This window comes from Myotis brandtii, unplaced genomic scaffold (genome assembly GCF_000412655.1).
Source record: "Myotis brandtii unplaced genomic scaffold, ASM41265v1 scaffold244, whole genome shotgun sequence".
NCBI classification, from domain to species: Eukaryota; Metazoa; Chordata; class Mammalia; order Chiroptera; family Vespertilionidae; genus Myotis; species Myotis brandtii.
In genome coordinates this window covers 4,909,039-4,923,297 of record NW_005359225.1, presented here as the reverse complement: position 1 = coordinate 4,923,297, position 14,259 = coordinate 4,909,039, and the positions used below count along the sequence as shown (strand labels likewise).

The 14,259-nt window shown below is 41.1% G+C and overlaps 1 protein-coding gene across 5 annotated transcripts in view; it reads left to right on the top strand.

The window, feature by feature from the left end:
- RNF121 (ring finger protein 121) overlaps positions 1-14,259 on the top strand; it is a 74,252-nt gene that overhangs the window by 52,161 nt on the left and 7,832 nt on the right. For 4 of the 5 annotated variants that reach the window (XR_001362290.1, XM_005867128.2, XM_005867129.2 and 1 more), the window contains 3 exons: positions 243-397; positions 4,079-4,186; positions 7,372-7,492. Coding sequence is in view for 4 of the 5 variants with exons in the window: in XM_005867128.2 (XP_005867190.1) it covers positions 243-397; positions 4,079-4,186; positions 7,372-7,492 (384 nt within the window). In the remaining variant the exon portion in view is untranslated. The remainder of the gene's footprint in view (positions 1-242; positions 398-4,078; positions 4,187-7,371; positions 7,493-14,259) is intronic. The other variant, XM_014540456.1, reaches the window with a different exon arrangement.

Sequence of the window (14,259 nt, the reverse complement as noted above, 5' to 3'; positions counted from 1 at the left end):
GCACAAATTTTTGTGCACCGGGCCCCTAGTATATACAATAAACGGTTGGGTGAGGGATGAAAGGGAAATGTCCAGCATGGCTCCAGGTTTCCAACTTAGGTCCCTAGGAGGTGCCTTCATCCACAACTGGAAATGTAGGAGAGAATCAGGCTGAAGTGGAACACCTGAGATGCACTCTGGACTTGTGGGGAGAGCTGCAGAGGGAGCTGGCTGGAGCTGAAGTGCTTGTGTTTGTGTTTCAGATGGTGACCCTCTTTCAGATGTGGGTTGTTCCCCTCTATTTCACAGTGAAGCTGCACTGGTGGAGGTTCCTAGTGATCTGGATCTTCTTCTCTGCTGTCACAGCCTTTGTCACCTTCCGAGCCACCCGAAAGCCACTAGTGCAGACAACCCCAAGGTGAGAATTTAGGTGGAGAATTGAGGTTTCCTGAAGCTAATGGCTTGGGTGCATGGGAGGGGGGTGGGTTTAGATGGAAAACTTTGCAATTTTTATCTGCCATGTTTACTTAGCACTGAGCTCCACCAAAACAAGCTGATTGGGAGACCTGCCTCCCATTCACAGATTTAAAAAAACCAAATATTTACCTATAGCTTACCTTATAGTTTATTTCAAGGTCTGTTTACATTAAAAGCAAACAATAGAGTAAGCAAATCCTGGTGATGATTGTAGTATCATTTAAAATGTTATTTTCTTCTGTGAACCCTTCTCTGAACTCTAAGTTAGATTTTTCTGTTATATTTTTTCATAGTGCCCTGCAGTTTTCCTTCATAGAGCTTATCACAGTTTATAACTAAATATTATATTGAGAGTCTATCTCCCCACTAAACTATATCTATGAGATAAGAACCACATCCATTCTGTCTGTCACTGTATATCCAGGCCCTACCACAGGGCGTGGCACATAGTAGCCTACTCTATGAATTTTTGTTGAATGAATGAATCTCAGCAAATTTGCAATCTTCCAACAAATACTTCCTTTGAGGTTACAAAGCACCTCCTGCCTGTATATTTTTTTGTATTTTATCCAAATGCATTTCTTATTTGATCCTCCAACCAGCTTGTGAGGTCATTTAATATCTGTACTTAACAGGAAAAAACGATTCATTCATTCATTCAGCAAGCACATGCTATGTGTCAGACCCTGTGTTGAGTGCTGGGGATACACAACTGGATAAGACATGGTCCCTGCCCTCCAGGAGTGCTTGGTTTAAGTGAGGAGATGGATGAGAAAGCAGCTGTGTCAGTGTAGTTGGTAAGTGCCGTGAGAGACATGTGTACAGGTCCAAGAGAGCCTAACAGAGGAACTGGCCAGCCTCAAAGCTGCGACCACCTGATCCAGAGTCTTCCAAGTTGCAAGTTGCTCTTTTTCCCATGCCTCATATGTTCCACTGTCCTGCAAGCCTTTCTTTGGCCGTCTGAGTCTGGTCATACAAAGTAAAATTTATCTTCATGGTGAAGTTGGTGATCCAGAGCCCCTCTTTGGCTGTGGTAGTTTACTTTATGTTAAGGGCCATTTCATAGAAGATACAGGCTCAGTAGCCAGATGGATGCAGATTGGAAACCCCAGCTCTGCCACTTGTTAATTATATGACTTGTTTGACTTCACCTTTCTGAGCACTGAATTCTTTATCCCTAAAAGTGTGGTAATAATTGCTACCTCAAGTAGGGCGATATAAAGAAAAAGTGTAATAAAGCATATTAAATCACCAAGTAACAAATAGTATAAACTTCTATTTAAAATTACTGAAAATAGTCCATAACATGGGAGGTTTTTTATATTTGATAGTGCTTTATAATTTCAAAGCACTTTCATAAACATCCACATATATTCACACAGCATTTATGGAGCTATGTGCTGGTACTACATATATCAGGAAACAGGCTTTGTATAAACCAGTGAAAATTACTTGGCCATTAAAAAGAATGAATTTTGCCATTTGTGACAGTAGTGAAATTGTGTCAGAGATGTTGTTTGACTTACCTCAGGTTACCCAGCTAATAAACCTCATTAAATCCAGATTCCAACTAAAATTCTACATCCTTTCCGTTGTGTCTCATGATCAGTGCAAACCCTGGATAATGGACCTGTGTGTGGTCTTTGAGGAGGGCATTGTAAGATGTTTGTTTGGGGCCTTTCCTTTGCCGGAGAAGCTATCACCCTTGAGCTTTCTTCTTGGGCCCCAGCATGGTTCGCAGTAACCTAGTTGGCTCTCTGGAGCTAAATAGGCTTGTGCTAGTTATTCAAGCAAATTACTAAATTGCTCATAAGCTCTCATTACAGATAGAATAGTGACTACTAATATTAGTGTTTAAAAGGCTCTGGTACATTCTGGTACCATCTTTCCTATCTGAACCTAGCTGGAGTCAACCAACCAGATTCCACGCTGCTTTTCATTGGTTCCTAGGAAGCACTGCTGCTCCCTCAGGAGCATTGCACAACCCCGCTCCATCCCACCACCACCACCACCACACACATACATCTAATTCAGAGTTATTCTTTGAGTGCCTCCCTAAGGATCCCTTTTATTCCAGAAAGAAATATTTTCAGAAGCAGTCATTAGATATCATTCATTTCATTATTGGCCTGTGGATAGAAAGAAGCAAAGCAGTATTCAGATTAACCATGCCAAGGTATAAAAGTAGCTAATTCTACCTCTTATTCATCTTCCCTTGAATTCTCTTTCTTGACAAGAATAACTAGCCTTCCCTCGTTCCTTTCTGAGCATAGTTGTAGTTTCTAGTTTTCACTTCTGATCCAACTAATCTGAATTTGAGATGTGTGTGCTCTTTCTTTATTTGAGGCTGAAACCTTTTAAGGCTCTCTTTTATTCTTTTGTCTGAGACCAGGAAGATACAAAGTACTGGCTCCTTGATATGTGGAGGTGTTACTGCAGTTAAGGTGTTACAGCTCTGTACAGTAACTAAAGTTTCTCAGTAAGTCCTAAGCAAAGAGCCTGGTGTCCCCATTGATGTGAGAATAAGGGATCTGGTGGTCCAGAGGTCTCTAGATAGAGTTTCTATGTCAGCTGTATTAATTTTCTCTCCTTTCTCATCCCTACTTCATTTATCTCTTCTTCTGGAGAATTCTCTTGTCCTTTCATTTGGGGCATTTGGGGTTGTTTCTTTGTCTCTTTATTTTGGTTGCCTGTTTGGGTTTGTGACTATCTCTTAGGTAGATCTGCTATGCCTCTCAGTCTTCTGGTGCAGGACAGTGTCAAATGCTCTTTCTGACTAATTATATCAGGCAAAGACTCAAAGTCTCCAGAGACTGCCTCTGCCTACAGACTGATAGGATTCCGGCTTCAATTGCCCCCAGGCAATCGTCCTCAGGTGTGGGAGAGTTTTTCTCAAAAGGGTAGGGCAATTGCTTTTGCCCAGAGGCTAATTGTTATTTTTAATATCTTCAGTGGCCTCAGGGCAAGGTATTTTCCAATAGGATGGGTCAGCTGCCTTCCCCCAGGCAAGGCCACCTGTATATAGCAAATGTCTGTGTGGGAAAGATGTCCTCCGCTACCTACATGAGGGAATGACTCAGCACAGGAAACCGAGGGTGTCTGCCTTCTAGCTCTAACCCCTGAGTCCCCAGTTCTGGCTTCTGCTCACACAGCTCTAGTCCACTCTGCCCTCCCTCTGCCAGAGCACAAGGTGGGTGGCTCCACAGGTAATTTTGTGTGGTGGCCCTTTAAGAGAGTGCCTGAATTTTCAGCCATTACTCCCTGGCAGACAGCAACCCTGCTGCTTTTCCCAGCCAGATGTTATATGGGTACTCTTCTCGGTTCTGGTGCTCTCTGCAGGGGGGCCCAGCTTGGGGATTAGTTCCCAGAGTTCTCAGTGGCCCCCCTCCCGCCCCCCCCACAGCTGAGATATCTCTCTGGAACATCGGTTGCTGTCTGTGGGCGCCCGGCCAGCACTTTCGGTCCTCGGGTATCAGGTTTCGCTCTAGTGAGTTTTCCATTTATTATTCAGGAAGTTTTTCTGTATTTTAGTTATAATTCCTGTTTGCTCCTGGGAGCGTGTCCGTGGAGCATCCACTTACTCTGCCGTCATTTTTAATCTCTTTCTCTCTCCTTTCTCCAGGTTGGTTTATAAGTGGTTCCTGCTGATCTATAAAATTAGCTATGCCACTGGCATCGTTGGCTACATGGCTGTCATGTTTACCCTTTTCGGTCTTAATTTATTATTCAAGTGAGTATCCTTTGCTTTTTTTTTTTCTGGTGTTGGGGGTGGAGATGCTGGTGGGCTTTATCTTTCTTCCTGGGGCAAGTCCTGGTTATTAACAGGGGGAAACATGGTAACCCAGGATAGGAAACTCGAGACATGGGGGGATACGAGGGTGGGCCCTCTACTATTGTGCTGACAAAGAGAAAGGAATGTTGGATAATACAGAGTTAGAGTTTCAAATCATTGGTTATATTTTCTAAGAATTTATATTTTAGTGGAAAAGTATAACAAACAATAATAATAATAATTATTATAGCCAGTTTCCTGTTACTTTATCTCCCTAATAGAACTATTTTCCTTGTCCATATATTTATTGCAGCATCCACTCTACCTGAGTGATCTTATGTTCAAGAAGACTAGGAGTTGGCAAACTATGTCCTATGGGCCAAATTGGTCTACTTCCTGTTTTTATAAAATAAGAAAAATATTTTACTGGAACACAGTCACATTTGTTTACACGTTGTCTATAGCTGCTCTTGCAGTAAAACAGCAGATTTTAATAATTGTGGCAGAGACTATATGGGCCACAAAACTAAAATATTTACTATCTGACCCTTTACAGAAAAAATTTGCTGACCCTGGACTAGACATTTGAACTCATGGGAGACAGTTGACCACACCTGGCAACAGATCCACCTAGAACAGTGGTCGGCAAACTCATTAGTCAACAGAGTCAAATATCAACAGTACAACGATTGAAATTTCTTTTGAGAGCCAAATTTTTTAAACTTAAACTATATAGGTAGGTACATTGTTATTAACTTAATTAGGGTACTCCTAAGCTGGCCTTTGCTAAAAATGTCCTCAATCTGAGGGGTCGACCTCAGCAAACGTACCCCCACTTCTTCTAATGCCACTTCTTCAAAATAGACTCGCCCCCGTCGGAAAACCGACTTCTGCGCATGGGCCATGAAGTTTCAATCGCACTGTACGTGCGCGCCCGCACATGGTATTTTGTGGAAGAGCCACACTCAAGGGGCCAAAGAGCCACATGTGGCTCGCGAGCCGCGGTTTACCGACCACTGACCTAGAAGGATACAAGACAGGAAATTGCAGGGCAGTGTCTGCAGAAGTTCTCATAGTAGTCCCAGGGCTGAGATGTGAGAAAGTGAGACACCTGACCCAGAAGTCCCCCCTCGCCAAGGAACACATTCAGTTTCAGGAATCTCCCAGTCCAGATGCAGTGTACTGATCACAGGCCATGTTTAATGTATAAGCATTGTTGCTTTGGAGCACAGCTGACAATCCACTTTTATCAGATTTCTAAGGAAACAGTTCTAGAAAGTTAACCTGTGGACATTTAACTCCTGCTCCATTGTTGGGCACTTAGGTTGTTTTTCTATTTAGTGTTGTCACAGATAACATTGCTCTGGTGCTTCCTAAGGTTACATTACTAGGAGTAGGAGTGTGGCTATTACTTCCTATTGTCATAAGCTTTCCAAAATATCTGTTTCAGCATACATGGCTACCCACCCCCAATTGAGGTAGAAGCCAAGAAATTCTGGGCTTTGGGACTGGTGGGTACAGTGAGTAGAGCAGAAGAGGGTGGGAATGTGGTTTCCTGGCTGATGGGATGAGGTTTGTGGATCACGAGGGATGATCCTAAGCCTGTGACAGTGTACTGAAGCTAAACGGATTTAGGATTCAAATTTAAATTCATGACCACTGGCCTCTTCCCCAAACCTAGTACACTATGTAGTGAGAGGGCAGCCATGGAATTCTTACTTGGGGTAGAACAGGCTGGAAGAATAAACTGGCTCCACAAAGAAACTCATCAGTATAGAGTCTAACACATCTCATCAAAGAAAAGCAAGATATTTCCAGATATGTTTTTACCTGTGTGGCTTAAAATAATTAAAATCAAGATTCTGCCTTATATTTTAAAGCCATTTATTCTGTAATTACAGTTTCTTTTTATTCTCATAAACTCTACAAGGAAGAAAACAGAATTGGGAATCTTGACCATTTTTATGCTACTGATAGGTCAGTTGGTGAAAAACCATGATTTCTAGTTAATAGGTTAAATATTATAAGATTGATGAGCAAATTCATCTTTTTAAGATAAATATCATTTACAGCTTTAAGTGAACACATACAGTTCCTGGTATAATTTTTTTTTTTTTAATTTAAAGAGAGAGGAAGTGGGAGAGGTAGAGAGACCAATTTGAGAGGGGAACATCGATCAGTTGCCTCCTGCACGGGGATCAAACCTGCAACCTGGGTATGTGCCCTGACCGGGAATTGAACCTGCAACCTTTTGGTGCACAGGATGACGCTCCAATCAACTGAGCCACACCAAGCAGGGTACAAATATTTTAACAAAGGTACTTTTCTATACTAAATATTTATAGACTCAAGGTAGCAAATTATTGGTCCTTGGACTTATTAAAACAAATCTCTTGATATTACAGGCAAGAACTTTGTCTTTCTACCTAAAACCTATATAATTTTATTAACCAGTGTCACCCCAATATATTCAATAAAAAAACTTTGTTCTTCTTGGTAAGTAGATGTGGACCAAAGTTTAACTTGATGACATACAGAATATGTATAGGTGCATCGTAACATTTTATGGTAGCTCGTCTGTAACTGACTAACTTTTTTTCCAGAAACCTTGGTTGCCAAACTTTTCTGTAAAGGGTTAAATATTTTAGGCTTTGTGAGATAAAAGTCGAAATCTAGGATATAATATAGGTACTTCTATAATGAGAGAAAACTCCTTCCCTTACCCATGGGCTGTCTCAGATGATGGGAATATTTGTGTCTGCTTGCCATCAGGCAAGACATTCTCAGAAGCAGTAGCCTGAAAAGGAGGATATGAAGTGGAGTCCCCAATATGTAGGTGCCAACCAGAGCAGGCCCTTGGCAGCTGCAGTGTATGGTTGCCAGTTGGAGGAGGCAGGCACTGGGAACAGAGTGAGGAAGTGGGGCAGAAGGGGATACCCTGGCTTCGTCTTTGAAGCTCACAATGCTAGCCTGTTCAATTGGTGCCCACGGACAATATAAATACAGCAGGCTAGATTTGGTCTTAGTTTGCCAACACTTGCTCTAGCCCTTGAACCTCCCACTTTTAGGCACCTCCTTCTGTGTCCCAGAGTAGAATACAAAGCAGTCGTGTCTCAGGGCAGGCCATGCTACTTCCTTTACAGGATCAAACCAGAAGATGCCATGGACTTTGGCATTTCTCTCCTCTTCTATGGCCTCTACTATGGTGTTCTTGAGCGGGACTTTGCAGAAATGTGTGCAGACTACATGGCGTCTACCATAGGGGTGAGTTCACCTGGCTCTTAATACTGCCTCCTGCCACCTCCAGAGAGTTCAGGATAGCATCACTTGTTTGACGGAAGAGAGGAGCCAGATAAAATCCTTCAAGATGTGGGTGGTATGTATGGAGATTTCTTCCTTAAAATTTGGAAAGTCAGATCTCAGATGTACCCTGGAATTTTTAACTTTAGGACCATTATAGGAAAGGACCACTTTACCCTGAAGGAAGTTAGCATTCATCCAACAATTATTTATGTAATGCCTATGTGCCTGAACACTGTGTGTGCTGGGATTGCAAAGGTGTACACACAGAAGCAGATATGGTCCTTGCCTAAATGGAGTTTACTCTCTAGTGACAGAGAAAGGTATTAAGGGTAATAAACACAAAAATAAATATAAAATTGTAAATTTAATAAATATTATGAAGGAAAGGTTCATGATGCAATGAATAAATGTAGTAGTAGCATTTGACCTAGTCGTGGGTCTCAAAGCACTTCTCTGAAGAAGTGACTACTGAGCTGACTCAAACAATGTACAGGCATTAACTAGATGAAGTGAAGTGAAAAGAGATAGAGAAAATTGTGAGTATAAGAGTCCTGTGGTGGGAGAAAAGGTGGGCCTTTTGAAGAACTGAGGCTAATATGGTTGTAGGGCTGAGAATGTAGTGAAATAACTGGAGACATAGTCAGAGGTTAGACTAGAAAAAGCCTTATAGGACAAAGGAAAGATTGTGTTTTTTTATACTAAAAAGACTGGAAGGCTACAATAGAAAATGACATTATCAGATTTGCATTTTGAAAAGATCGTACTGGCTGCTGGGTAGAGAACAGATTGGAGAGGGGTCTACAGGTTAGAGTGGACCACTTAAGACTATTTAAGAGACAAATGCACTAGTCTGGGAAAGATGAAGGTAGCTTGGATTAGCGTAGAGATGGTAGAAAGGGAGAGAAGAGCACTATTTTGAAGTATTTTGTAGTTAAGTTTGATGGGACTTGGATATAGATTAGTTCTGGAGCCTGAAGGAAAAAATATGAAGGAAAAGTAGGTGTCAAAGCTGAGATTTCTCACTCAAGCAACTCCTATCTCACTAAAGTGAGATAGGAAATGCTCTAAGAGGATGAGATGGAGACCATGGAGAAATTCTTCAAGCTTAAAATATGGGTAAAATAGCCAATCTGAGAAACCTACATCAATATCCCTTTTTTCCTTCATAATGGAAATATGTATTTGTTTTGCTATTTACATTCTCTTAATTATGTAAACAACACAGAAGTGTTCCCCATCTCAGTGTCATCCCATTAGACGCCACCCCAAGGAAGAATAATTCAAAATTTAATGGACATCTCTCCATTTCTGTGCTGAAATACATGTGGCTCTGTCTGATGGAGGGGAACCAAAGGGCATTCAGATGTTCTTGACAGCTTGGGGTGAAACCCTGGGAGAACATTATGGAAATAGGTTCTCTGGGAGCATCCAAATACCAGTCCTAGCTTTTAGGCAGCAGATATCTATGGAGACCAAGTGATGAGAACAGGAAAGGATCTGCACTGACTACATGTGAGGTGCTTCGGGAACTCCGGAAGGATTTGAGGCAGTTTGCAGGTGGGAGACTATTTGCTGTGTAAGCTTGTATGTCATGCTTCTGCAATCTCATTTGTGTCACAGGCCAATTTAGGTTAAATAATACTCAACCATCACCTTGGATACTTTTAATCAAGTATAGTAGTTTCAGATCTAGAACTTTGTTTCTCAGTATCATGGATCAAATTGAAAACAAAGTATATTGGGTCACTTTGTGGACAGCTTATTAGATACTTTTTGAACTGTCTTATGTTTTAGCTGCATTTCGCTGTCTCGTACACATTTGTGTATGCTTCGGCTCTTCCTTTACCCATTTCACTTCCCAGAAGAGATTTCTGGACCCTAGATTATCTAATTACTAACTGCACTTTGAACAACAGCTTTTCTCTTAGACTGCTTTTATAGCATAGCCAGCTTTTCACAGTCCCTCTTGCCAGTATCCTATCCTTTACCCTCTAGTGATCTCTTTTTCTTCTGATTCTGTTTTTACAAGACCAATTCTCTGATTTTCCCAGCTTGTTGCCAACTTTATTTCAAGGTTATTAGCAGCTGCCAATTTAAACAGAGCCTTAATTCCCTCAGGTGGTCGCTGATAACCAATCTACAAAATCCCTCTTCTGTCCAAATGGGACTGAGCTCAGAACTGATCCACAAGATAGCTTCTCCTCTAGAGGAGATGGGATCATTACATTGGCCTCTCCAAAATAGGTTTGAGCTGGGCCTCTTTCCATGTTCTTGGGAAGAATTATTGGGAAGAATTCCAATGATTACAGCTGATAATCCTTAAAAGATAATAAATTCCAGCTTTACCAAAAGACCTGGCAGGAGAATCTCTTGTTAGGGTGGAGGGTGCCTCAAATACCAGCTCTTGGCCCCTCATATTCTCCCTCCCTTTATGGGATCTTACTACCCCATATGCTCATTTAATAGCCTGGCCCACGTATAAACCCTGTATCTCAGCATAAGAACAGAAGGATCAAGCAGTCACATTGGGGTTTATTAAAAGGTTGAGGATTGAGAGCAGGAAAATAAGCCAAGGGTACTTGGCTGAGGTTAATCTGATTTACCAGGCTGCCTGCCCTCCAGGTTTCCAGACCCTGCCTTCACCAACTCTCAGCCTACCACTGTGTAGCTAGTGGCATTTTGGCACCCACCACATCTAGACAACTATTTTTCAAATGTCTGGACCTAGAGCCTTTGTTCCTGACAAAAATATGCCACCCCTTCCTCTATTCCTCAGGCCAGCCTTCTGAATCCTGGTATCTTATGTGAGGACTTACTTCTTTCCTAGGTAATTGACATTGAGAATGGCTATCCCTTTCAGAGGAGCCACTCTATCCAGCACCTGTCCAACAGAATGTGACCTTGCTGACCCTAACTATGGACAGTTTGCTGTTTCCCCAGGTTCCCATCTTGCAGCAGAGTGGGTCATAGGAAGACTAGAATGGCTTGTGGTAGTACTAGGTGAGTCACCAGGAGTTCATTTGTTATTTCCCATAGCAAACATTGCTGAGACTTAGTGACAGGCCTTCTTCTAGGGCTTGGGATGCCAGCAGATGAGACCAGGCAAGGGTGTGGGAGAAGGGATATCAGCATAGATTAAAGGGATATATTGCACTGCCTTTACAGTTCTTTCCAACCCTGAGAATTCCAGGACTTTCTTGTTTCTGCCCGTCTTTGGTCAAGTGGGCCTTGTGCTCTGGGTCTCTGAGCCACGGAAACCTCAATTTCAAGAATAACCCTGACCTTAAAAACAAAATCTGATCAATGCTTTTGTGCAGGCAATTTGAAGAAGCCAAGAAATTTCTGCCTTCCATGCATTCATTGGGCAACTCATTCATTCATTTATTCAAGCAGCAGTTATTTGTCAACCATCTATAATGTATCAAGTATGACCCAAGTACAGTCTTTACTAACACCACTACCACCCATTTCAGTAGCATCCTTGTTTTCGTTTTGTTTTTTTTTAATTGTGGTAAAGTACACATAACATTGCCCTGGCCGGTGGCTCAGTTGGTTGGAGCATCGTCCTATACACCAAAGAGTTGCAGGTTCAATTCCTGATCGATGTTTCTCTTTCTCTCCCTCTTCCTCTCTTTAAAATCAATAAAAACATATTCTCTAGTGAGGACTAAAAAAACACATATAACAAAATTTACTATCTTAATCATTTTAAAGTGTATAGTTCAGTTACATTAAGTACATTTACATTGTTCTGCAACCATCACTACTATACATCCATAAAACTCTTCACTTGTAAAACTGAAGCTCTATACCCATTAAATAGTGACTCTGCAATTTCCCCTCCCCAGCCTCAGGCAACCACCATTCTATTTTCTGTCTCTGAATTTGACCACTGCAGGTACCTCATATAAGTGGACTCGTGCAATATTTGACTTTTGTGATTTACTTATTTCACTTAGCATAATGTCTTCAAGGTTCACCCATGTTGTAGCATGTATCAGAATTTTCTTCCTTTTTAAGTCTGAATAATATTCTACTGTATGGATAGACCATATGTTCAGTCCTGATCATTTTTCATAGTCTTTTGTACATTTTGTGGTCATGGCTACCCCAGAAAGTCATAGTTGATGTTGGAGCTGTTCTGCTTACCATGTCAGGAACTCGTTTTAGTCATCGCGTGGTTCCCCTTTGAGGGTGGTTTGACCTAAAGAGATGTGTGATTTATTCGTCTCGGGGTTCTTACAAATGAAACCAGGAGGTTTTGTAAATATATTAGCAAGCATTCTCAATTCCTTTTCACTGTTCTGTTTAGTGTATAGTAGCTCTTTGGTTTGTCTTCACGTGGAGAAACTTGTAATATGAACTTAAGTAATTATCTTCTTATGATGAGTCTAGGGAACCTTGGATGTTTGTTTTTTTCCCATCTGGTCACTATGAGATCATAAACTTGTGACAGCCAGTCAATATGGTTTCCTTGATTGTGAAATAAGCTTATTTTCTGGGGCTTCTTCTAGGCAGGGCAGTAACACACACTATTCATGCTACAATGGGTATAGCTCACACTTTTTTGTTTTTTGTGGATTTCTTTTAGTCCTGAGCTGAAGATATGTTTATTGACTTTTAGAGAGGGAAGGGGAGAGAGAGGGGAGGGGAGGGGAGAGGAAACATCGATTGGTTGCCTCCTGTTTTTGCCCGGACTGGGGCTGGAACCTGCAACCTGGATATGTCCCTGACTGGGAATTGAACTTGCAACCTTTTGGTGTACAGGCCGATGCTCCAACCAACTGAGCCACACTGGCCAAGGCTCTATCTCACACTTTTTTTTTTTTTTAATCTCACACTTTCTATCTTCTGAGCAAGTTCTTGTGCCCCAGAGTTATTTCTTGAATCATCAGTGGCCCAGATAGCATCAGGACAGGACTAGCTAGCCATTCATCTGGTTTAAAGTAGTGGAAAGAGCCCAGGGGTGGGCAAACTTTTTGACTTGAGGGCCACAATGGGTTCTTAAACTGGACTGGAGGCCGGAACAAAAGCATGGATGGAGTGTTTGTGTGAACTAATATAAATTCAAAGTAAACATCATTACATAAAAGGGTACGGTCTTTTTTTTTTTTTTTTTAGTTTTATTCATTTCAAACGGGCCGCATCCGGCCCGTGGGCCGTAGTTTGCCCACGGCTGAGCTAGGGGATTAGAGTCAGACCTAGTTTCAAGTTCTAATCCACTTTTAATTAGCTATATACTCTCTCTTTTTAAAATTTATTCTTTTAATCTTTATTGTTGAAAGTATTACATATGTCTCTATGTTGTTACTGTCTTTAGACAGAGAGTAAGGGAGTGAAGGAGAGAGAAAGAGAAACATTGATCGGTTGCCTCCTGTATGCACCCTGACCAGGTTTCAAACCCACAACCTTTTTGGTGTATAGGATGATGCTCTAATCAATTGAGCTACCCAGCCAGGGCTAGCTGTGTACTCTTGAGCAAGTTACTTTACCTCTCTGGTCTTGTTTTCTTAGCTGTAGTAATACTACCAGTCTTATAGAATTGTAAGGAACAGGTTAATGTAAAGCATTTTGCAGAGTTCACAACATTACCCAGTCCTGGTTTTCTTTTTGTTACTGGTATTTTCTGTTTCCTCTGCTAATTTTTCTTTCTCTTAAATGTTATTGTTCCTCTAAGTTCAAATCTAAGTCATCTTTTCTACTCTTCACCTGGATATTTCACTTTTCTTTTTCCAGGGATTCCAGATTTCTAATCCAAAACTGTTTTCTGAGCACTAGAATGTTATTATTCAATGGTCTATTAGACATCATTGGTTTGTCTATACTTCTCTCAGTTTTTACTGCCATCAAATTAGCCCAAGCCATCACCTTAGTATAAGCCTCCATGATCCATTGCTTTTAGAGAATTATAATTGTCTCTTAGCTGGTCTTTCTAAAGCCTTTTTGCCTCATCTCCAATTCATTTTTCACACAGAAGACAGAGTGATCTTTTTTTATCTATTTTTATCTATTCTAGATATTTTATATATGGAGTCATATAATATTTGTTCTTTTGTGTCGGCTTATTTCACCTTGCATAATGTTTTCAAGGTTCGTGTGTGTTGTAGCATATGTCAGAACTTCATTATTTTAATGACTGAACAATATTTTATTGGGTGGATATATCACATTTGTTTATACACCTGTTTATTGATGGACACGGATTGTTTCCACCTCTGACTATTGTGAATAGTGCTGTGATGAGCATTAGCACACAAGCATGTGTTTAGTCCGTTTTCATTTTTGGGAGTGGAATTGCTGTGTCATGTGGTGATTCTTGTTTAACTTTTAGAGGAATTAAGAAATTCTTTGCTTCTTTAATTATAAATAATGCCTAAATGAATATCTATATGCATGAAGCTTTTTTTAAAAAATGTTTTTATTCACTTTTAAAGAGAAAGGAAGGGAGAGGGAGAGAGAAACATTGACTGTCAAGCTCGCAACCTGGGCATGTGCTCTGACCAGGAATTGAACCACTCAGTGCATGGGATAATGCTCAGCCAACTGAGCCACACTGGCCAGGGTTGCATGAAGCTTTTTTTTTTTTAATTTATTTTATTGATTTTTTACAGAGAGGAAGGGACAGGGATAGAGAGTTAGAAACATCGATGAGAGAGAAACACCGATCAGCTGCCTCCTGCACACTCCCCACTGGGTATGTGCCCGCAACCAAGGTACATGCCCTTGAC